General features: G+C 46.0%; 2 protein-coding genes across 5 annotated transcripts; both read right to left on the bottom strand.

Moving 5' to 3' along the window:
• Nucleotides 1-1,487: 1,487 nt before the first annotated feature.
• On the bottom strand, nt 1,488-10,410 carry si:dkeyp-69b9.6 (uncharacterized). 4 transcript variants are annotated; one of them, XM_067237152.1, is made up of 5 exons: nt 9,856-10,410; nt 9,399-9,524; nt 6,027-8,327; nt 5,628-5,915; nt 1,488-5,339 (listed from the first exon to the last, which is right to left on the bottom strand). In XM_067237152.1, exons 3-5 carry the CDS (start codon nt 7,918-7,920, stop codon nt 2,950-2,952), a joined length of 4,572 nt encoding a protein of 1,523 aa, XP_067093253.1. In that variant the 5' UTR covers nt 7,921-8,327; nt 9,399-9,524; nt 9,856-10,410; the 3' UTR covers nt 1,488-2,949. The 4 variants fall into 4 exon arrangements, with proteins under 4 accessions (XP_067093253.1, XP_067093250.1, XP_067093249.1 ...); XM_067237149.1 differs by having other exon boundaries at nt 5,628-8,066; nt 8,237-8,327; XM_067237148.1 differs by having other exon boundaries at nt 5,628-8,327.
• A 3,893-nt stretch (nt 10,411-14,303) lies between these two features.
• LOC136944887 (protein shisa-7) lies at nt 14,304-17,908 on the bottom strand. The gene is made up of 5 exons (XM_067238811.1): nt 17,160-17,908; nt 16,872-17,026; nt 16,019-16,084; nt 15,586-15,771; nt 14,304-15,292 (listed from the first exon to the last, which is right to left on the bottom strand). Exons 1-5 carry the CDS (start codon nt 17,906-17,908, stop codon nt 14,304-14,306), a joined length of 2,145 nt encoding a protein of 714 aa, XP_067094912.1.
• Between the last annotated feature and the right edge of the window lie 5,670 nt (nt 17,909-23,578).

Raw genomic sequence — 23,578 nt, 5'->3', positions numbered from 1 at the left:
CAGCTGGCAAATAAAAAAAACATGACCACCTATCAATTAGATTCCTATCATTATTAGCCTATTATTACACACAATGTCCAACTTTGGAGTGATTTTTTGAGATGCCGCATCTCAGTTGTGCTCCAGTAAAAGTATCTTAATATAAACCTCTCAGCAACGCACATAAAAGATTGTCAAATGCAAAGACGTAGGGGCCATAAGAGCCGAAATGGGCATCTTGCTTTCTATGACAACGCATCTGAGTGTGTTCTCCCAGTGTGCTTGTAATCCAGAGAAAACGTGAGCGCCTGTCGTTTTTTCAAGCGAGAGGAATACATCAGCACGTTGCTTCCTACATAGCAAACTAGCTTCTCCACCGCACATGTTCTATGCACGCGGAGGCGCAGCCTGTGTGCTTGCCGCTCTCACTGCGATTGGTTTACCAAAATCCGTCTCCGCCTTCAATAAACGTCTATTGGTCAGAACTAGGCCAGCCATCCCCGCCCCAAGGCTTCCCCTATGCTACAGCCGCGTGAGACCAATTCGAAATACAAAAGCGCGAGGTGTCTGCTGTACAGGATTTCATCCCGCATGCAAAGCGCCACAGGAAATTGTTTTCCATTTTTGTTGCTAGTCGAAATAAGAATTTTGAGCCCCGGTGTTTTTAGTACACATGCCTATAATATTACAGCCTATAATGAAAAGCCTTGGAAAACTGTCATGTCATGTTACTGCAAAAACAGAAGCAATGAATTGCCTGTATTGTGACATCGTGCAGTTAAGCTACAAGTTATATGTACAAGTGCATATACCTTTTAGATACATTCTTATATTATACATTCCCCGCATATCGTTGGACGGATGAATTATAAATGCTCCTTCTATTGAAACATTGACAGTTACAATTGGTCAATGCTGCTGATTAATTGCACTATCCAAATGTATTTTCTCAAAAGCTTTAGCATTTAATACATCGTAGTGATTTATTTTATTGTGTTTAAATTAGCCCATAGGTTAAAGTGAATACATAAAAGATAGTTGTGACAACATACCTCATTGTACATTACAAATATGCATGTCTAAAAATACCACAGCTCTAATACATTGATGCATCTACTGTCATGTCATTTTATCATAGATAAATCAAAGCAAATATACGTTAGTGTGTTCTTTTTGTCATGTGAAAATGCACCGAACTCCAACCTGTACTCAAGCTCTCCCTCTCTCTACCCCCCCCCCCCCCTCTCTCTCACACACGCACGCACACACGCGCACACAGCTCAGACATAGCACGTTCTGTCTCCTGAATCCACCCCCTATCAGTGTGAAATCCATGTGACTGCCACACTCAACAGAGGCTCAACAACACAGGGTAGTACAAATGAGTTGCTTACCGCCACCTAGTGGTCTTGTAACAGTACTACAGGCTGTGGTTCTCCCTGTGGCATTTCTCAGGCTACAACTGACAATCTACTGTAACCTATCAATGACATGGATGAATACAGGTGTACTAAGATGAAATTTTATTGGTATATTCTTTACATCCGGAAATCCATTAGGTCAACAGCGCTTACGAACTATAACTGTGAAACAAGCTACAGTTAAAAGCCTGTGAAACTGTGATACTGACTTTGGTAACAGTAACATTTTACTCATCAATATCTACGTTTAAGTTACAAAGACACATCCTGCTCTAAAAACTAACATTAATCAAAATGATAAATGGAGAAAAAAACTAAAAGGAGAACACATAAGGTTTATCCAATGCTGAAATATAATCAACAACTACTTTTAATAAGTAAATAAAGTGATAGAAATGTACTTAGAACTATTATTTGTCTTTTTTTCTTCAGAAGAAAAAAACAAAACAAGGCATGACAAGGGTATGAACATGATTGCAACTCAGCCAAAACATAGAAGGACTAAATATGGGATTGGCAGGTAGACCGATTAGGTTATACGCACACACACACACGCACATTAATCGATATATAATCATAACCTTTTGCTACAATGACCCTCCCAGTCTTCAACCCAGTATAAAGCACTAATAATAAAAGCTTATAGGACTTTGTGAGAAAGAAATAAACTGTGATGAAAACACAATATGTTACAGTACACTTGTTTCAACCTGTCTTCAAGTCCAACCTCCTGGTATAAAAAAGCTGTTTTTGAAACGGAAATTAACTGGACATGATAAGCAAGGCATTGTCAATTTGTTTTGGCAGGAAGTAAATCTCCTTGTAACATCTTTTGAATTATGTTCTTCTCAAGCTTACATTTCATAACGTGATTTAATCACAGGGGAAATTTAAGCGATCTTTTAACTTAAATTCAAAGCATGACCTTTTGGGATATACTGAATAAACCATCACATAGCAGTGAATTCACAATCTCGGAGACAAACTTACCAGAGAACACACATGCAGCGAACTGACTCTACCAACCAAAGTCCCCGCCCCTTTCTCCCTACTCCTAATAAATGCACTTTTTTTTTTTTTACATTTAAAAAATCCCCAAAAGGGCTCTAAGTGAATACACACACAAGACATAGTATACAGCAGAGACAAATATCATACAGCGAAGGGTGTAGCAGGGGTCCTAGTGAACGGGCAGGGTAAGAGATTCTTAAGCAGGTCAAATCACCTAAACTTGTCTAATAACTGCACAGTGTCAGCCAAGCGTAGTGTCAATGCACTTAAGGGTTAATGATCCTATGGAAACAGTCATGTCTTCACAACATCCTCCAATATAGTTAGGAAGAATTTCAGGTAAGGTTGATCTACAGTAGTTCTAAAAGTCAATTTTGAGTAAATGAGGTCCAAACCTAAATGATCACGTGTACTAAAGGCATTTGTAGTCCCTCTTTAACCCCAATAAACCAAGACCATCATTCACTCCATTTATTAACGGAATATTCCTCTTAAATGCCACCATATAAGATGTCAAAAAAAGAAAAGAAAAAAGGCTTTAGTATCTGTAGTCTCCCTGCATGGACGACACCTCCGCCTGAACCTCGGTGTTCTTCCTCTCCCACGCTCTCTTGGATAACTTCAGACTGATAGCGCCCCCTCGTGGCAATCCCTTGGCCCTGCGGCGGCAGGACACCTTGTGCCTGCGGAGGAGTGTGGCGTTCCAGAAGCAAGCAGAGCAGCGACGGCAAGAGAAGGAGCCCTCGGCTCGATGGGAGGCCCGATGGATGAAGGCCGACAGGGCCCTGCGGGACTGCTTCCCACACACAGGACACCTCAGCCGCTCCTCTGGTGCCAGCACTCTTGGTGGGTGGTTTGCCGCCCTGTGGGCAAGCAGACTTGCCTGGCGGGCAAACTTGGCATTGGGACAGAAGGGGCAAGCGAAACATTTGACGGGGACTTTGAGAGACGACAGCATCTGTATCTTCATACCTCGGGTTGTGACAAGCTCGTAATCTCCCCCTCCCTCTTCCCCCCCACGTCTAATCTTCAAGAGGAGGGAGGCTTGTTTTTTGTTTCTAAACTGCCGTTGCAAATGAGATCTCTTTCTCTTCTCTTTTTTCCCTTCAGCTCTGACTAAACCTGAGGACTCTTCCCATCTGCCCTCCCTCCCATCTCTCCCCTCTGACTTTTTTTTCTTCTTCTTGTGCCTCCTTACTTCGTTTTGTGATTGGATGCCCTGGTGGCTGTGGTGACAAGACTGAGGATCTGATTGGTGGTGGAGATGGTGGTGTGAATGATGGTGATGATGAAGGTGATGATGTTCAGTGGATGGCAGCTCGGTGAGGGGCTGGAATGGAGCTGTGGTGTGCAGGGTGTGACTGCTGGGTCCTGCTGGGTAAATGTGCTCCCCTTTCACGCCTGCTGGGGAATGCTGGTGATGGGGGGGCATTATTGTGGAGTTTGGGGGCAGAGGCTGGGAGTAAGGAGGGACGTTGGAGGTGGAGGAATGAGCTGCAGCCGCATCGTAGAACAGGGGGGAGTAGCCAGCTGGCGGCTGAGGCTGGGGGTGACCGTGGGTGACGACGCTGTGACTCTGCTGTCCTCCGTGGCCCTCGGTGGAAGGAGCCATCTGAAGCAGGGTGTTAGTGGCAGCTTCACTTTCTGAACCAGACCCTCCGACGCCGACGCCGCCACCACCACCAACGCTATTCCCCCCACTGCCAACCTCCTGCGCGCCGGACTGGACAGAGCGTGTCAGCCCGTGCTGAGAGAGCCGGTGTCGAGTGAGGCTGTTGGAGTAGGCAAACGCCTTCCCACACACCTCACAGCAGAACAGCTTCTCTCCTCCGCTCTCATGGACCGTCTGGTGATGGGCGGTCAGGTGGAAGTGATGGCGGAAAGACTTCCAGCATATCGCGCAGGTGTAGAGCCTGGGTGGGGGCTGGGTGTTGGAGCCTTGAGGCTTGACATCCTGGGGATATGAGTAATAGGAGGATGTGTTACCTTGGTTCTGATTCCTGTCTTGGCTCATGCCACATGCAGGATTTGTGTTAAAGCTGTTAAGGTTCTCCCCACCTGGTGTAGTGGGTACCTCCTCCAGTTCCCCCTTCTGGTGAAGCTTCCCATGTCTCTTGAGACTCTGCGAGTAGCCGAATTCTTTCCCACAGAGGCTGCACTTGTAGTTCTTGGCTCCGGAGTGGACAGTTTGATGCTTGCTGAGATGGAAGGCCTCTCTGAAGTACTTCCCGCAGACGGTGCAGTGATGGGGCTTCTCCCCCGTGTGGATGCGGTCGTGTCGGCGGAGGGTCTCGCGGCGTGCGAACCCTCGGCCGCAGACACTGCACAGATACGGGCGTGGGATGCCGCCAGGCCCCGGGGCTCTGGGGGTGTACTGTCTCCGCTTGGGGGGAAGTCCATCAGTACCTGGCTCTTTCTTGGCTCTGGGCTTTCTGGGTCGTTTTGGTTTGACAGCAGGGTTTTGTGGATTATTACCTTGGTTATGGGTCATGTTACCACTCATTCCCTCCTGATTCCCCCCTCCCCTATAGTTCTTATCCATTCCGGAAGTGGAGGAGGGGGACCCCAGGGGGCCGAGGCCCAGCCCCCCCAGTAAGCCCCCGATGATATCCCTTCTATCGTCCCCACGGTTCCCACTGTTGTTGAGATCACAGTTGGCCGCAGCTGCTGCTATGGCGGAGATGGCATTGTTGACAGAGCTAGTGACGTCGTCCTCAGAGTCGTCGAGGAGGGAGGACAGGGGCAGATGGGGCTGCTGCTGTTGCTGCTGATGGTGGTGTGGTTGGTTTTGATTCTGAGGGTGAGGGTGCAGCGTAGGGGCCAATGGCGCCTTCCTCAGCGCCGGGCCCACCATCCCGCTCCCACAAGGGGAGGCTCCAGAGTAACATGGAGATGGGTTACCTTGAGAGCGGTGGTCGTCATGGTAGCCTGTGTAACGATTCCGAGAGTAGTCAGTAGGGTATTTACCATCTGCTCTGTCTCTGCTGTTAGCATTCCCTCCCCTTCCCGACTGATAAAGACCATCACACCCCAAGCCTGACTTCTGCTCCCCCTCGCCCACCATAATCACACCCTCCTCTTCCTCAGTTTTCCCATAAATCACACCCCTACCACTCTGGTAACCCCCAACTCCTCCACTCCCTCCTCCGCCCTCTTCCCCCAGCCTGCCCTCCCCATCAGCCCCCGTCTTGATGTCCCGTGGTTTTGGTCCCCTACCTGGCTTGCCGCATGTCCCAGAGGCGGCGTGGTTGAGAAGGGATGTGCTCTCACGGAAGCAGCGGCTGCAGGCAGGGCATCTGAAGGGCTTCTCCTCATGAATCTTCTCGTGGCGTGTGAGTGACTCTCTGCGGTTGAACGCCCGGGAACAGATGGAACAGCCGTACGGTCGAGCTTCAGAATGGATGACGCCATGTTGGAGGAGATGCCCTTTTTTCTTGAAGCCTTTTCCACAATCGGAGCAGTGGAAGGTCTTGTCAGGGCTGGGGCAGGAGGATGATGCTTGGGCTGAATTGGAAGAGGACTGAGAGTTATCCTGGGTGGAATGGGGGAGGCTTGGGTCAGATTGGGTTTTGATATGAGTTGGGTTTGGGGCAATGTTGGCGTTATTGCTAGTACCTGCTGCAGTTGACTCATGCATACGCAGATGCCTGCGAAGGCTGGAGAGGTGAGTGAACGTTTTCCCACACTCGCCACAGTGATAAAGGGCCTCTGGATCAGGCTGTGAGGACGCAGGTGGCATTGTGCCCTGGTTATCAGGTTTAGAAAGGTGAGCACCGTTAGTTACTAACACCGAGGGTGCAGCTGAGGCGGGGGCAGAGGAGGAAGATGACGACACAACTGATGAGGATGAAGAAGATGAGGAGTTGAGGAGGGAAGATGGGTCACCCCCCATACCCGTCATGACAACCCCACCAACCCCACTGCCTATCATTCCTTGGGACTGATCGTGGCTAAGCCCTCCTGCGCTACTGCTAGCGTTGGCGTTGCCGCTATGGCTGCTGTGACCATGGCTGCTGCTGCTGTTATTGCCACTGTCAGATTTCCTCTGAGGCAGATAGCCAGCCATCGCTTTCTTCCTCCTACTACTACTGCTTCCTCCTCCGCTGCTGTCCCCTTTGCCGTCATCCTTGGACAGGGACAGATGCAGCGGCAGAGGGAGGGGCAGACCTGTTTCCTGTTGCATCAAAGAAGCTATCTGATTGGACGACAGTACGGGGATGCCCTGGAAGTCAAAGCCACCCAAAGAGGGTTGTGAGCCAGGGTGGAGGGGGTGGTGAGGGTGAGAGTGGGAGTGTGGGTGAGATAGGGTGTGGGGTGGTAACTGCTGTTGCTGTGGGGGTTGCTGTTGCTGCTGAGGCGTGGAGTGGCCATGCGAGTGAGAGGAATGCAAAGCGGGAGGGGGAGCAAGGCCCGAGCTGGACTCCCCACCTGCCTGACCTAAACCAATCCCCAGGTGGTTGTGGGTTCCCTGCTGTACAAGGAACTGCTCTAAGCTAGAATTAGCAGGCACCCCAGAGAGGAAGTACTGATTAGCAGCTAGCATGCAGCTGAACTGCTGGTGAAGGCTTCGCGCATCAGACTGGGCTCCGACCAGCTGGTGTCCCAGGGAGGTGACTGCACTGCTCGGAGGGTTATTAGAGGCTGCCACGGAGCTGGAGGGGGAAGGGGAAGAAGAGGAAGGACCAGGGGAGGCTTGTGGGACAGAAAGGCCAGGATGCAGAGGTGGGGGCGGAGGGGGGGCAGACGTGACGAGTCCTCCCAGCCCTCCGGCACTCCCCCCACTGCTGCTTCCTCCGGCAAAGTGCTCGAATCGTCCGACCCCCGGGTGCAGCTGCTCCTGTGCAAGGGCAGCGTCACTGGGGTGGAAGGAGCGAAGGAATTGTGGGTAGCCTGGAACGTGGCTTGAGCTGCTGCTGCTGCTCATCTTACTGGACTTGGAGCGCGAGCTCTGAGAAGAGGAGGGCTGTTGCTGGAGGGGTGGGGGAGGAGGGGCACTCATCTTGGCAAAAATGGAGGCGGAATCTGAAAAGGCGTTGCTTCTCGACCCCTGGAGGGGCCCCAGGCCGAGCCCAGAGAGGAGGGCACCGGAGGACTCAGCCTGCTGCTGTTGCTGCTGTTGTAGCTGGTGCTGGTGAAGCTGCACTTGCTGCTGATGCTGTAACTGACGTTCTAAACCGAGGCCTTTGAACTGATGGGCCTGGTGTCCACTTAACATCTCTATAATGTCTAGATTGTATTTTCCGAATTGGAACATCTCCCACTCGCTGGCACACGGGGGTGCTGGTGCCACACCTCCGGCGCCAGGGGCGGCGACAATGATCCCGCCGCTGCTGACGGACGCGCTTCGGCCGAGAGAGGAAGTGATGCCGCCGCTTCCTCTGGAGCCGCCGGAGTCGCCTCGACCCGAATCCGAACTTCTCCCGATAACGCTGCTGTTGGTCCCCCCAGATCGTGCGCTTCTGCTGCTGCTGCTGCTTCCTCCCGACCGCCCACTGCCCCCACTCTCCATCCAAGAGGAGAGGGGGCAAGTGTATGAGAAAATGTGTGTTTTTTCAAAATAAAAGTCCCTCTTCTGGAGGCCAACCGTCCCCTCCGAGTTATTTTCAATAGGGATAAAAAACGTCCTGTTTCATCGTTATGTTCGTTGCTTGGTGCCTGTTGGTATCAAATATTAGTCGTTCACACTAAAAAACAGTCTTTCATAGTCTGGTGGGGTAGTAAAGGGAAGGTTTAGGCTGCTTTGTAGTGTTCGGTTATGTTGGTGGTTTATGGCACAAAATATCTTTATTTGGTTGCCCCTCAGCTAACAGTTCTGTCGTCTTTACCAGGTGGTTCGTTCTCATCCATTTCTTCTCATCCTTCCAAGGAAACTTCCACCACTCAGTTCTATGAAGAAAATATACTGTCGCCCTCTAACTGAAAAAATCAAAAACAAACAAGGTTAGGTGACATTTGAATCAAATTTACATTTCATGTAAAACTGAGAATAACATTTTCTGATGGTGGGCCAGTTTGTGCAAGATTATTTCATATGGTTGCCTTACCAACCACAGTTGGGGAATTATGTTGGCTGCATGAATAAAATATTTGATTAAAGAGGAGGCATGTAGGCATTCTATTTCTAATAATAAACAGCACTTTATTTGTCCCTCTCTACTTTAAAATAAAATTATGTAAGATGATAAAATGTAAGACTACAAATACATTCATAGAATACTATCAAATATCGATACTTAATGACTTGCCGTAATTTTGTCAAAAACTATTCAAAGTATTTCAAACTGTCCTTGCGTGATGAAGAGCGGCTCCACAGCTGAATTATTATTGAGAAACATTGAATTACAAGAGTCTTCAGTTTCAGTTAGGACTTAACAAGATACCAAAAGTTGGGTGAGGCAGATTAGTCACAGACATCAGGAAGTCAAAGTATGCAGGAGATGCTTGGCCAAGTACCAAACATTAATATTTAATAGTAAATGTACGCAGGCTACGCATACCACGCAAATTAGATATATCTGCACTTTAGTTTAAATACATATTTTAAAAAAAACTGTTGTCACTCAATTTTTACTTTTAATTCTGTTTTTATTTCAGGTTGTAATGTTGAATTTTTTAATGTGTTGTCCATGTAGATTTTTGATATCCACTGTATCAACATAGGTAGGTTCTGACAGTGAGTTGGCAATAACGATTGCAGAAAGTGTTTGTTATTAATCATCAACAAACACGTGGAAATGTACCTTCTAATGAACACACAGGCTATCTAGAATCTTTGTGGCATGAAAACTGCGGCAGCAGATCTTCAATCTATAAATCAACATTGAGAATAAGTGTACGTACAATCCATGAATTTAGTCATTAACCTATTATTTAATTATAGCTACTATTATAACTTCAAACACACTCCATCACACTTCATGTACAAAAAACACGCTAAAATGAGTCATTATCTGCGAGCCTTAATTATCGAGATATTAATGATCTCACCTTTTTTGACAGATGTCAATCAGTCACAATGGGCTGGGGATTCTCCTGCAAGTGGAGGAGGGAGATAAATCTAGTTTCACAATCGCATTTTTGGATTGCCTCTCACATTAATGTAGTCGGCCAATCCTGTAAAGAGGACACACATTCTGAATCAGCAATTGCAAATATCTTCCGAACAACAACAACAACACGAGAACTATTTGCTTCAGGCTACAATAATAGCAATGGCTAACGGTTTTAGAAAAGACGCACTTGCATGTAAAACTTGACAGTTTACAGAATCACATTCTGCAGTTTGTACGTTGTGTTAACGTTTGATAGCATGCTACATCTCAAGAGCATGCAGGATTTGGCACAAGTTCCGTCATACAAGGGTTACATTAATTGCTACATATGCATTATATATATGCCTGAAAAGCTTGTCTGCGAATAATACATCAGACAGATTTATTTTTACCTAAACGTCCAGTTCGAGATCACAGCCAGATGGATGGGGCCTGTCACGCCTTCCAACCATCTAGCCAGCTACCATTCGCTTCCATTTCTGCGTGCTGTTTTCCACTCGTTAGCCGGAGCCATTTTCACTGATGCTGAGCAGAGTAAACGCTGGCACCATTCTCCCCCGAAATTAGGAGTATTTTAGGCTGCAGTCGTTTCCTAGCCATTTGACAGAAACAATCCTATTTTACAGTGGTGAGTTGGTTATGTTTTTGCCGGCTAAAATGTTTTGGACGGTCCGTGATAATTTTGGGGTAAAAGTGAGTGACGTGTGCTCACTTAACATAGGTCCTTTCCGGCCATGGATATATTTCCGGGTAGCGCAAACTGCTGTACTCGATGTGGAGCTAGCTTACCAAGCTAGTTAGCCCTCTTGCTGGGTTGATAAAATACGTGTACATGTAATATTTTGTACAAAAGTTGTCTTTCGTCAACCCGGTTTATATCCAATTATCAGTTCCATGTTATGAATTTTTTTCCGGAAAGGGCTACGACTCTCTTTGAGTTTGAGGCCATTTTACTGGCTAAAGCTACGGCAGCTGGGCAAACCATACCAACCCAGTTATTAAAATGGCTGCCATGTGTTCGGCGTTCTAGATGTACAAATAGACACATTTAGGCTACTCCTCGAAGGAGTCATGACAGTTGTTTGTGAATGCCAGTTTCGTAAAAAATAAATAAAAAACAACATGAACGGTAAATCTATCGTAATGTCAGTAACCTGTTGAATCTTATGCGATAATAGTTTAACAGTTCACTCGCAAGGCAGTTAACCATTAAATGTCTAATGTGGTTCCATGACAATAGCAATTATTTTAAACCTTAAGAGCATGAAGTTGGCCGTGAGGAAATATCTACCAATAGGCATTGTAGGGTCATTTATATTAGCTGAATTGGTACAATAAGTAAACTTGAAAAAATGGACACACCCACCTGTTCAGTGGTCAGTTGACCTCGCAGAAGGGCCAAGATAACCACTTGGCTATGCGTGCATGATCGTTTTTGTCTTCTTTTTTTGTTTCTGAAATGTTCATCAAAACACAATATTTCTCATCTGTATGCAACAATAAACAACCCCAAACCATCATTTGCTCTCAAATCCTTGAGTTAATAATGAATCTAAGTCAGGACATCTTTTCCACCAACTTTATTTTACAAATGTTGTCTGTTCGCTGTCTTATCTAAGGGGAACTATATGCAGTGGATAAAAAGACTTAGATGTTTAATAGCATGAAAACAAATCCATGAATTTAATCGTAATTCCTTTCAATCAGATACAAATATACTGTATTGTAGCCATCTTCCTCCATGTTTAAAGGAATTAATTATGGTAATTATATATACACCGTTTTTGATAAGCAGCAATGTTACTTACCAACTATGTTATTTATCGTTACTGCAAAAAGAAATGTCCCTGTTGCCACATAATAGGCTATATCATCAGAAAGACAGAACATGTTATGAGTTTGGCACTGTACATTTCATAAAATACTCACATATAATTTGTTGAAGCCTCAAATTAACGTTATAGAAGAGAGCCACCCATTAAAATATTCTGATTGTACTAGCTATACAAAATACAATACTTACACAAATCAGGTTTAGTTTATAAAATAATGTCAGTAATGACTGTAATGATGGATGTGGCTTGTGGAGAGTACAGACATTGCTACAAACCTTTTGTGACTATTAAAAAAAAAAAAATCTAGTAATAATAAGTCAGCTGGCCCCAATTCCCTGAAAAATACACTGTGACTCCAAACATTCAGTTTACAGTTACCCCTTATACCTACCTGTGTTAAAGACATTCATATAAACGCGCACACAGTAACATTATGGTATTATGTGTAGTTACTCTACTGGGTCAGGCTGTGGTATAATATAAACTGCTCTGGGGGCATAAGCATAATTTGGGGCAGGCCCTGAAAATATCCCCCTTTACCCTGTCCATATTCCCCTTATCCACTCCTTCTGGAGGGATCAAGATAATCTTAGAAGAACCATCGCTGTAGTTTAAGCAATAATATCAGATTGTCAAGGGGACATTTAGGCACATGATATAGGGTTGGAATTGGGCCATTTTCGATCACTAATCATCAATTCAGGCACATTTCTAATGACAGGAAGTGGACATGCATCTATATTCTGACAGTTTTTTGTTGTCCACCATTTTATGTCCTAATGAAACAAAAACTCATGATAGATTAAGCATTTAAAAACAATAAACACTTAAAATCCCACCAAGAAAATTAACATCTACATCATAACCATAAGATAATTATTAATAATATCAACACTTATAATAATCATTAATCATAACACTTGCCAAATCATGACAATAACCAACACAGATTAAGCATTGTGTATAGGAAGATTGTCCAAAACATTTGTATTTATCAACATGTCACTCATCTCTAACCTTGCAAACTGAACATTATCAAATCCTTATTCTTCTCCCACAATGCTAGACTTTCTCAAAGGTTGATCTAGCACACACCATCAATGAGTGTCCGTTTGTACAGAATGTAAACCTTGAAGATATGATACAGAAGAGAGTTCTCTGGAAGTGGTGCAAAAGTCAGGGAATAGAGTTGTGCAAAAAAGTTTGTTTCAGTATTTCTCGCTGAACTGTGCTTTAACTGCTTTTTTTTAACATGTCAAACGCTTGGTATCTATAGCACGTTAAATACAGTGACAATATCAACACAAAAATTAAGAGAAACTGTTAAGATATTGTATTATATGAACCACAGATGTTACATACTGTATAGGATAGGATAGCCCTTAGTATTGATAAGCATTATTATTTATGATATTTTCATCCATAGAAAATGGCTGAAGTGCGTTGCTATGATACAGCAAGGTCTTCCTCACAGGACGTTTGTCCAACCCAGCACATCATGTTACCGCTGACCACCACAGTGGATGGCTCTTGACCATGTGAACCACCCTCACGGAGTGGGTCATTTCCCTGGTGCAGTCCAACACTTGGATACACACACTTTGGCTTGCTCTGAAGCCAATCATTTGTATTATCGTTAGAAAATGTCATTGGCTTGTGTCAGTTTTTCTGGAAAAAAACGGTGATTGTCGGACTAAGTTTTCTCAGTGGTATTTTCTTTGAAGGTCCATTGATGGCTTTGAGGGACAGTTGTGTAAGTGCAACTTGTGCATCGTGATCTATTAATTTGTGCTCAATGAAAAAGAAATGTGTTTTTACAATAAAGTCCTGATTTTCAGTTGGGGTAGGAGAGCTTGAGGAAGAAATTGCCCTTTGGCACAAATCTAAGATCAGCTTTCCCTCACAAACCCATAGTGGTCATAGACAGTCTAGAGGCAACTCCCCCCCCCCCCCCCGCCCCCTCCTTCCAAAGGATGTGAGGACATAGGGACAGCTTAGCATCCTGAGCAGATGATTGGCTGTTGGGGTTCCTCTGAGAATGAGCTTCACCTGGTGATGGTGTCAGGCTTGTTAAAGCCCTGTTGTCAGAGAACGAAACTCTCTGAGCAGCGCCCACCTCCTAGAGTTCATTCATTCTTTTCACTTGGTAGGAAGTGCCAAACAGCAGCTTTGCTTTCCTGTGTCAGGATGAGGCTGGTTTAGATGCCACCCTGTGTGTCACCCTGCCTCGATCAGCCTGCCTCCATGCCATCTCAGCTGCATCATTAAGCCCTCCATGGGGGGGGGGGGGGGGGTGTCTGTGCTGTGAATCGTCATTGGCAACGATTTAGGTAGACGTTTGAAAATGTGGAGGGTCCAATGCTGGATACCTAACAGTGGCATCAATACGACATTCTGCAAGCATGCCTTGTTCCTTCGAGTCACTGCCATTTCCTCTTTTTGCTTTCATTTATATTGTGGTTAATTCTCTTCTTGTTCCCTATCTAATATGGCTCCAAAGTAGATTTTCTGAAACATGTACTATAAAAAAAACAAGGACTAGACCAAAACCAGTTTTGTTAGTCGGTCCTGTTACCTTTTAGATCCTTCTTTTCGTTATCAATTATGGCACCAATGTATACGGCAATATGGCAAATTCTGGTACGAAATATGGCTGATATATCACATATATAAAATGGCAGGAATAGTCCATACCGCTAAACTACTCTAAACAGCAAAATTATGTTTGCTTGTTGATTTTTTAACTTTTATACTTTATGTCTCATATTTACAGTTTCTTTTGACTCTCAGTAAACACCTAATTCGTATTGGCTGTACTCCCTGAACACTAGACTAAATGCCCCCTTTTCTACTAATCAGGTCGAATTTGCCCCTAACCACGGATACAGTGAGACAAATAAGAAAAAAACATTCAAAATCTCCGACTGGTTGATGGTAGGATTGGGACATGGAAATCCGTTCCTGGATCTGTGGTCAAGGGCAAATTCGACATCTGGCAGCACACCTCACACTGTCACCTCATTCTTACTCCCTGTTCTGATCCCCTGACTACCACTCCCACTCCCACTCCCCCCACCCCCTCCGCCGCCCCCTCCTGGTATAAAGTGTAACTGCTCAATAGTGTTCTGCCTCTTCGAAGCGAAAGCCATCCTCCTGTCCCTGTGCCCCCCTAACGTCCCTGTTAACGTCCCTGTTCCCATGACGACCCCCGTGCCCGGTGCCTCTCCCGCCCAGCCCATGCCCCCGCTCATGTGCCCCGTCATGCCCGTGCTCCTCTCTTGCTCCCTGCCGGACGTGGGGTGAGAGTTCATCTTGATCATGTGGTGCCTGTCGAGAGAGGGAGTGGCACACACATTCTGCTGAGACTGAGCCTTCTGCTGGGGGGTGAGCCGGGGCAGCGTGGGCACCATGCCACCTCCTCCATGGGCATACGGATCCGTCACCCCTCCCATGCCTCCAGCCCCCATCCCCCCGACCCCCATCCCCCCGACCCCCATCCCCCCGACCCCCATCCCCCCGACCACTCCCATCCTCTCCTCTAGATGCTCCGGGGACATGAGCATTCTATCTTGGGTCTTGCGCGTCAAGGTTTGCGTGTTGGAGTTCTTGTTGGCGGCAGCCATAGCTTTGTAGTACTGGTGCTGTTGGTTTTTGGAGAGCCTGGAGAGGGTCCCTGTGTTGCCAGGGACGTCGCCCATGTTCAGGAGCTGATCCTGGGACTTGACCTTTCTCTTGGAGAGGGTCTCATAGTTGGGGTTGTACTGGGGCTCCGGGGGGTCCAGGGGGTAGGGGTTGGGGGTTGGGGAGGTGGGCATGCCGGTGGGCTGGATCCAGGGACGAGCAGCATGGCGGGGGAGGGTGCCCCTTCCACTCAGGGTGTAATCTCCGCCCCAGTGAAGGTGGTGCTGGGATGACTGGAGGGCGGGCTGGGCTGTGTGGGGGCGACGCTTGGTGGTGCAGTAGCCGGAGGAATACTCGTCGAGTCCACCTTTCTCTGGAATCAAAAGGAACCGTTATAGGCATTAGTCGCATAGCTTATGATTAAGGCATTTACATTTAGTCATTTAGCAGACGCTCTTATCCAGAGCGACTTACAGTAAGTAAAGGGACATTCCCCCCGAGGCAAGTAGGGTGAAGTGCCTTGCCCAAGGACACAACGTCATTTGGCACGGCCGGGAATCGTACTGGCAACCTTCAGATTACTAGCCCGATTCCCTCACCGCTCAGTCATCTGACTCCATTGCCTTGAGTTGGTTTGTGATGGGCGAAGGGGCGGGGGAGACTCACCCAGACGCTTCAGCGAGGAGTATCTGTTGAGCTCGGGCTTGGTGGCGCTCTCGTAGGACGGGGGCAGCTGAGCCAGGTTGTGGAGCGAGTGATGGAAAGCAGGCTGGCTCTTGGTGTTGTTGTGTTTGCTGGACAGGAGGGTGCCTCCGGTCGCCAGCTGAGCGTTGTTCATACGAGGGGTGCGCTCTTTAAGGGAATAACGAGAAGAAGAATGCTGAGCGATTTCACTCCGCGATGTGAATAGAGTGACAGTACCGCAATCAACAACAACACGGCTGTTACATAAACGTCAAGTGAAATGTAAAATCATCGGCGTTTTACACGAACAAGTGCACCTTTATGTCACCATGGTGAGGTGAATCTAACAGATATTGAGAGCAGCTGTGTTTGCATCGTGTGTCGTACAGAGCGTGAACTTCACCAGCTGCCTTACCGATGGTCGCTGTGTGTTTGGGGCTGGAGCCTGACGAGTGGATGAAATTGTGTTGCAAATTCCCCACTGCAAAACAAGAGGCAGTCATCAGCTGGAGACCGACAGCATGTACAGCTTAGCATGTGCTGTCGGCAGTTTCCGGGTCAATGGTATGTTTACATTGCTTATATCAAAGCTGACCTTCCTTCCTCTAATATATCTACAATGCCTATATCAAAGCTGACCCCCCTTCCTCTAATATATCTACAATGCTTGTATCAAAGCTGACCTCCCTTCCTCTAATATATCTACAATGCCTATATCAAAGCTGACCCCCCTTCCTCTAATATATCTACATTGCTTATATCAAAGCTGACCTTCCTTCCTCTAATATATCTACAATGCCTATATCAAAGCTGACCTCCCTTCCTCTAATATATCTACAATGCCTATATCAAAGCTGACCCCCCTTCCTCTAATATATCTACAATGCTTGTATCAAAGCTGACCTCCCTTCCTCTAATATATCTACAATGCTTATATCAAAGCTGACCTCCCTTCCTCTAATATATCTACAATGCTTATATCAAAGCTGACCTCCCTTCCTCTAATATATCTACAATGCCTATATCAAAGCTGACCTCCCTTCCTCTAATATATCTACAATGCTTATATCAAAGCTGACCTCCCTTCCTCTAATATATCTACAATGCTTGTATCAAAGCTGACCTCCCTTCCTCTAATATATCTACAATGCTTATATCAAAGCTGACCTCCCTTCCTCTAATATATCTACAATGCTTGTATCAAAGTCTTGTGTTAAGGATACGTGTGTATTTAGATGTGTTTCCAACATGCGCTGGTGGCGTCTCACGTCTGTTGTCCTTGCAGGGTGGGCCAGGGGCGTAGAGGTTCTTAGGGGGTCTACCCAGCGTCCCCTGCCCGTCCCCCGAGGCCAGGGCCACGCTGTTGTTCCTCTCGTCCTGCTGCACTGGACTGGACTGGTGCCGCAGCATGTCCACCAGGGCTCTGAGGAAAACAAGACACAGAGGAGAGAGAAAACAACTTGAAAATTCTGGGGGAGAAAATGAATGAGGGAATGAATTAGTCCGTTTGACAGGCAGGCAGTCAGTCAATAAGTCAGTCAGGGCTGTCTTCTCACCTGGGCATGTTGAGCTCCCTGTTGTGGGCCTCCTGCTGCACTTTGTTGAACACCACCTTAATCCCCACGGCGACGGCCACCATGAACACCACCACACCGCCAATCACAAAACCTGTGTTGTGACTCTGCTGCTTCAGAGGGTCGAAGCCAGGGTCCGAGCCCTCGTCGTCGTCCGAATTGGACAGGCCTGGAGCCTGGGTTTTGGCCCAATCGGGAGAGTCGTAGTTCTTACAGCTGCCCTGCTCCAGGCGCTGGTTCTGGTCAGGACAGCAGAAGCGATAGTGGCAGGTGCCACAGCAGTAGACAAACGTGTCCTTGGAGCAGTTGAAGGGGTTGTCAAACTGGCCCATCACGTCATAGTAACCACGGCACGCGTCCACTTTCATCAGCTTACGAGGCGGGGGGGCCACCTGTGCGGCTCCGAGAGGGGGAGCCAGGGCCCCTTCGGCCGTCACGTTCTTAGGAAACATGACCTGGGCCAGGGGTCTGAGAGGGGTCTCCAAAGCTCTCTCTTGGGCCCCTAAGAGTTTCCTAGGGGCCTTGCCCTGGGGAGAAGCCGCCCGGAGGTTGGCATGAATAGCCAGGAGAAGGAGGGGGGGGCTGGGGGCGGTCTGGGGCCGGTCATGAGACTCACCGTTAAGAGAAGCAGTGGTTAGAGGGGGGGAGATCCCTACGGTGGAGAGGAGGGGGGCAGTGAGGAGGGAGAGGAAGGAGACGGCCAGGATACTGAGGTTGTTAGTGGGCGTCATCTTTACATGACTAAGAGCTCTATTTTCTGTTGTTGACTCAACGTAGTCACAACGTTGTATCCGTTTTTCCAATATAACCACGACAACGCCGTCTGAAGTATTTAGCTGGTTGCTATGAACTGTTTGGAATACATTGCGACTATCTTAAGTTAGTAATGTATTCTAATTGGTTTTCTTTGAATTTGTGCTGTATGAAATCAGTTAAAAAGATCAGTGGAAATATTTAATTAAGATAAAAGGATTAACTCCACTAACATAAGGTTATAAGTGTCAACCATCATTGACAAGAGGTATTTTACATTGGTTACCTAAAAGAAAAGTAAATTATTATGTTAATTTCACTTCTTGTTGAAATCTTGTGATAAACAAAAACTATTAGACCGTACAGCACTCAGAAGGACTTGAGCTTGTAAACATAACTGTGTAGGGTGAACCAGAAATGCAAGATGTCCATATATCTGCATGTTCATGGTGTGGCTCTATATCCATGTAAACCTTGTCAGATGATGGCAAGAGGAACGTTAAGGAAACAGTCTTATACGTCTCCTTTGGCACTTGTAACAGCCTGTCACAATATGTCAAAACCACAAGCAAGAGTCGTGGTTAAATGTAAACTGTTCTTCTGTCCCCCGATCAACTGCTTAATTTTGTCTCTTGAAAGATTCAAAGTTGGCACTTAGTATTAACCTGCAGGCAAGTCGTGTTTGAAAAAGTATCAAAATCTCTATGCAAATCCAATATGGCCTCCTTGTATGTAATGCACTGTAAACAACAAGACGGCAAATGTTAGATTCTAATGTGACATTGGTCTGAATCTAAATGTTCTTCTGTAAACGTAAACCCTCTCTTCTAAACAGCTCTGGGGGATTAACCGCATCTACCACTTTTAAACCTAAATGTTTTATAGTCTAATCTAATATGTATAGGCACTTGCCTGGCACTTGCTGTTCCTCTGATTGGGATGAAGACAGTCCCACCGCTGGCCTACATTTAGCGTTACAAGATGGCATACACTGCAAATGAGTGGTAAATATAAAACGGTTTGTCAAATATAGATTTCAAATAGATTAGCTAAAAACAAAGTTTTTATGTCAGCATGGACAGGGTATCATGTATATTCCGTATCTAAATGTAGATACAAAAGCCTTTGATAATGATTCAACTATGTGTCATTTCAATGAAAGAGGACTGTGCAGCTCATGGCTGCTCTGAGCCTATCCCTTCAATACGTGAAATTATTCCTGATCTGTTTCCGATGCTGAGAGAAAAGAGCATTTTTCTAGAGAAATATGTAAATTTCTGAAGTTATTGTGTTGGAGGTCATTGGTGATAATAGACAGAGGCAGATCTGTCTCCCACACAAATTATAATTACATACAATTATCAAAAATGTCCCTCTCTGTCGCTGAGCACGTAGGCACGGACGGGGGGATAGGATGCAGGAAACTGCTGATGGCTCCACTTGTTTCAGTGCAATGTTCCTTTAACCCTCACAGAAAAGTTCAGGGAAGGAAAACAATGAACCACACAAGACTGCGGCTTACAGTGGTCCGAGGAGTCTTCAGCAGAATATTGCTGTCCTGGTTGGTGTTTGGATCCTGTCCTGGTTTGTGTTTGGATGTGGACAAAGGGGATTCGGGGCTGGAAGGTTTTTGGCTGCTGTCGAAATCTCCTGGAACACAAATGAACGACTTCATTTACATTTAGTCATTTAGCAGACGCTCTTATCCAGAGCGACTTATAGTAAGTACAGGGACATTCCCCCCGAGGCAAGTAGGGTGAAGTGCCTTGCCCAAGGACACAATGTCATTTTTTGGCACAGCCAGGAATCGAACTGGCAACCTTCAGATTACTAGCCCGATTCCCTAACCGCTCAGCCACCTGACTCCCATTCAATAAGGAAGGGGATGTTCTGTGTTCACGATCACTCACACCGATACTAACATTCAAACACCTGTGCAATCTAACAACCTAAAGCAATTACTAATCAAGTCCCCTGTGCATCCTCAAGCACACACATACACACATAGACACACACACATACACAAAGGCAGTTGAACATAGTTTTAAAAGAAGGTGGCATAGCAAATATTTTCCAGCCTATAGATTTCTCTTATTCAGTTTCAATTGTTGACGAAGAACAAACTATCCAAAAGGTCTTTAGTGTAATCAGAAGTACTGCGAATAAGTGTGCGTACGTGTGTGTTTGTATGCTTATATTTGTGTACTTAATTGTGTGATGTGTGTATTGAGTGTGCCTGTGCCTTTTGCAGGAACACAAGCTCCTGAAAAGACGAGAGAGAGAGAGAGAGAGAGAGAGAGAGAGAGAGAGAGAGAGAGAGAGAGAGAGAGAGAGAGAGAGAGAGAGACAGAGAGAGAGCGAGAGAGAGACAGAGAGAGAGAGAGAGAAATAGAGAGAGAGACAGAGAGAGAGCGAGAGAGAAATAGAGAGAGAGAGAGAGCAGGGGGATAAATGTAGGGTAGGGATTTAAATGAGAAGAGAGATGGTGGGGAGGAGAAGAGCCAGAGGTATAGAAACAGAGACGATCGTGAGTGGGAGGGCGGCATGTGGGTGGCAGAAAATCAAGTACATTTCTCCCAGCACTTACCAACCCAACACAACATAGCACAGCACACAAACACTACCACCATACAGACCAACAAATGCACAACCTAGACAATATTACACAAGAAAAACATAACCATCATGAAATAAGACATTTTGAATTTGTATCAGTTGGAGGATATGCACGGCAAACAGTTTCGAAGCAGCTGTTTGAAGCAGCTACTGTAGTGTGTGTGTGTGCGCGCGTGCGTGTGTGTGTATTTGTTTGTGTATGTGTGCATTGTGTGTTTGTGTGTGGGCATTTGCATGTGTGTGTGTGTGTGTGTGTGTGTGTGTGAGTGTGTGAGTGTGTGACTACAGTTCGCTCTACAGGCATCCCAAGCTTCTCTGAACTCGGTCTCTCTCCTTCATTCCTTTTATTTCTCCTGCTCTCTCCTCCTCTCTCCCATCTCCCTCATTCTGCCCTTCTCTCTCTTTCTCAGATACCGTGCGTGGGCTGAGGCAGCTAACTCTCTCAGAATAGCACTGCAGCTCAGTCTGTGTGTGAGAGAGGAAGAGAGAGAAAAATGAGGTAGAGTCCAATCTACACCCATTAACCAAAGCACATCTCAAACTTCTCGTCCTCGTCCCCCCCCCCCCCCCCCCCCTTTTGACACTGCGATGTCTTCTGTTTGTGCAGACCGCCCGTGTCTCATCTCCACTTCCTATGATTCCACTCACTCACACACTCAGCTAACCAGCCAGCCAACACCTCGAGAATACCAGGGCATCTTGAACTGCTTTTAAACGCTACTCATCCACAAAGCTTTTACCTGTACACTACAGCCTGTTACTCATACCTGTCATGTTAGATCCTATTTAAGAACGGGGTTTTAAAGGGTTTTATCCCTGTGGTTTTGTCTCGTCCTGCATGGTGAAGCATTGCAGTCGAGGAGAGGGGGCAGAGCGAAGGCCATCACACATACTGTACAATGTGCTGAACAGGAGGGAGAGATGCAGGGCGAAAATGAATGGGAACGATAGGTGAATGGCAAATAACTCAATATTGCACAGACCATCTTGATGCATCCCTGCAGTTACGAGATGATACGCCGTTCAACTTCATAGCACTCATTCAGAAGACAATCGTTTCATACTACGCACATGCCCACCTATCATTGCCTGCAGCAACAGAAGGAACTGCCTGTTAACTTCTGTGTTTCAGAGTAATACACAGGCAATCCAATGCTGCATACATCAAAGCAGAGACCAATACTGACGCCTACCAGTTTGAAAGGATGAGGGTGTGGAGATAGAAAATACCCCCTGCCTTGCTTTTCCTCATCTGATCAATAAATTGCATAATGTCAAGAGTCAATCAAATATAAGGTTGAAATACCAGCACTGTGCACAACAGCACCGCCAATTAGTGACTGGCAGAGGTGGACGTGGTATATCTTACAGCAGGCTTTATTCTGTTATTCTCATAACTGCGCAATGAAATGTGTATCTTTGACAGAATCTCTGTATCTTCATCACTATTTTGTAGGTTTGTGTATGTTTGCATTAAAAACTTGTAGGTAATCCGCAGCAAGCACAGAGGCATGTGGGTCTCGGGTATGACTTGCATGTATCACCTACTGCCTGCGTGTGTACCAGAGAGTGTGTGGGTGTATCGGCACCGGAGTGTGTAGTCTTCACTGACTGGCTGCGTCGGGTGTGTGTTGTCAATTGTCTCCTGCCTAACCTGTAAAAACTGTGTCAATGGACTTTGTCTTATGTCTTGCCTTTTCACTAACGGTTATGGCGCAGCCTAAATCAAATTGTGTGTGGATCTATTGCCTCAACAATTAGGCAAATGATCATTATATTGTCTAACTTTGTAGCAGTACATCGTATAATAGAACTAAATCGTTCATGTGTGTACAAGAATACCAGACACAATATGCAATCATTTGGGCAGATGTTAAACATAATTCTACATAAAAGGTGAATATTGTGTCGTGCCTTACCTGCGTGTTGCTCCGGGAGTTGATACTGAAGAACAGTCGAAAAGAGCGTGCGCACTGTAGCCTATCTCTGATTTTCAGATGAAAAAACAGCCTGGTTTGTTGTTAGGCTGAATAGTATGATGAATGTAAAAAAATGATACACATCCTGAAATTAGCAAACTTGTGGTTTATAGGCTGAAAGTTCAAGTTGTTTGTTCTCTAACGACGTTCCAGCACCGTCGACAGGCTTGAAGGAATCAAAATAATGTATTATCCCACTTATTTCTTCTTCAATTAAGCTAAATGAAAGCAAAACAGCCTTGTAGAGTCGGGTTGACAATGGATTCTGCTGCAACAATATTCTTACTTTTCGAGGTTAAAAATTATGTTCGCCACACATTTTGTGCATAAAATCCATGTGTTGCACAGTTATGTAGATCAATAGGCTACAAGGTATCGCCCACTCACTAGGATAAAATCGGTAGGTCCATACAAAAAAGAAACATTTAACGTTTAACTGTTGGGTAATTTTACTTATTGTAAAAATTCAATTATTTCCTTCAGACGTTTTCATTCTTGCGCGGCGCTGAATGCCTTTATTTCAAGCTGGAATATAGGCTACACCGCCTAGATTTGAGCGACTGGTCTCGTCGAGGTCCGCCACGAAGGAGTGTGCGTTCATTGGTCAGGTCTTAAACCGATGCTGATGAGAGTTTAATTCCACGCTTTTCGATGCTCGATATCAACTCAATAAATAACGATTATGAAGACGAGCCAAAAATTAGAGTGGATGCCAACGGTTGGGTACACTGAAACTGACATATTGCACACAGGTGCTGAAAGCAAAGTGTCGCATGGCTGTCAGAGGACTTCATGCAAATGTGATAATCTTCCAGATGACAAGGATGCAAATTGCAAAATCGAGGATCCGTGGTAATGTTCTATCAGCTCCCTTATTACGTTCTTTCCCCATCTTCTCGTGGATGGAAACTGTATAGCCCAAAGCTGAAAGGATAGAGAGAGGGGAGGGGGGCACCAGTTGCCACAGCAACTGTGTCATTATGTTGGTGACAATTATGAAAGCGGGTGGGGGAGTTGGGAGAAGACTCGCGCAATCGTCAGGATCGACACGGA

The sequence above is a fragment of the Osmerus mordax genome, chromosome 6, assembly GCF_038355195.1.
Source record: "Osmerus mordax isolate fOsmMor3 chromosome 6, fOsmMor3.pri, whole genome shotgun sequence".
In the NCBI taxonomy this organism is placed as follows: domain Eukaryota; kingdom Metazoa; phylum Chordata; class Actinopteri; order Osmeriformes; family Osmeridae; genus Osmerus; species Osmerus mordax.
The sequence above is the reverse complement of the archived record's forward strand: the minus strand, read 5'-3'. Positions and strand labels throughout refer to the sequence as shown.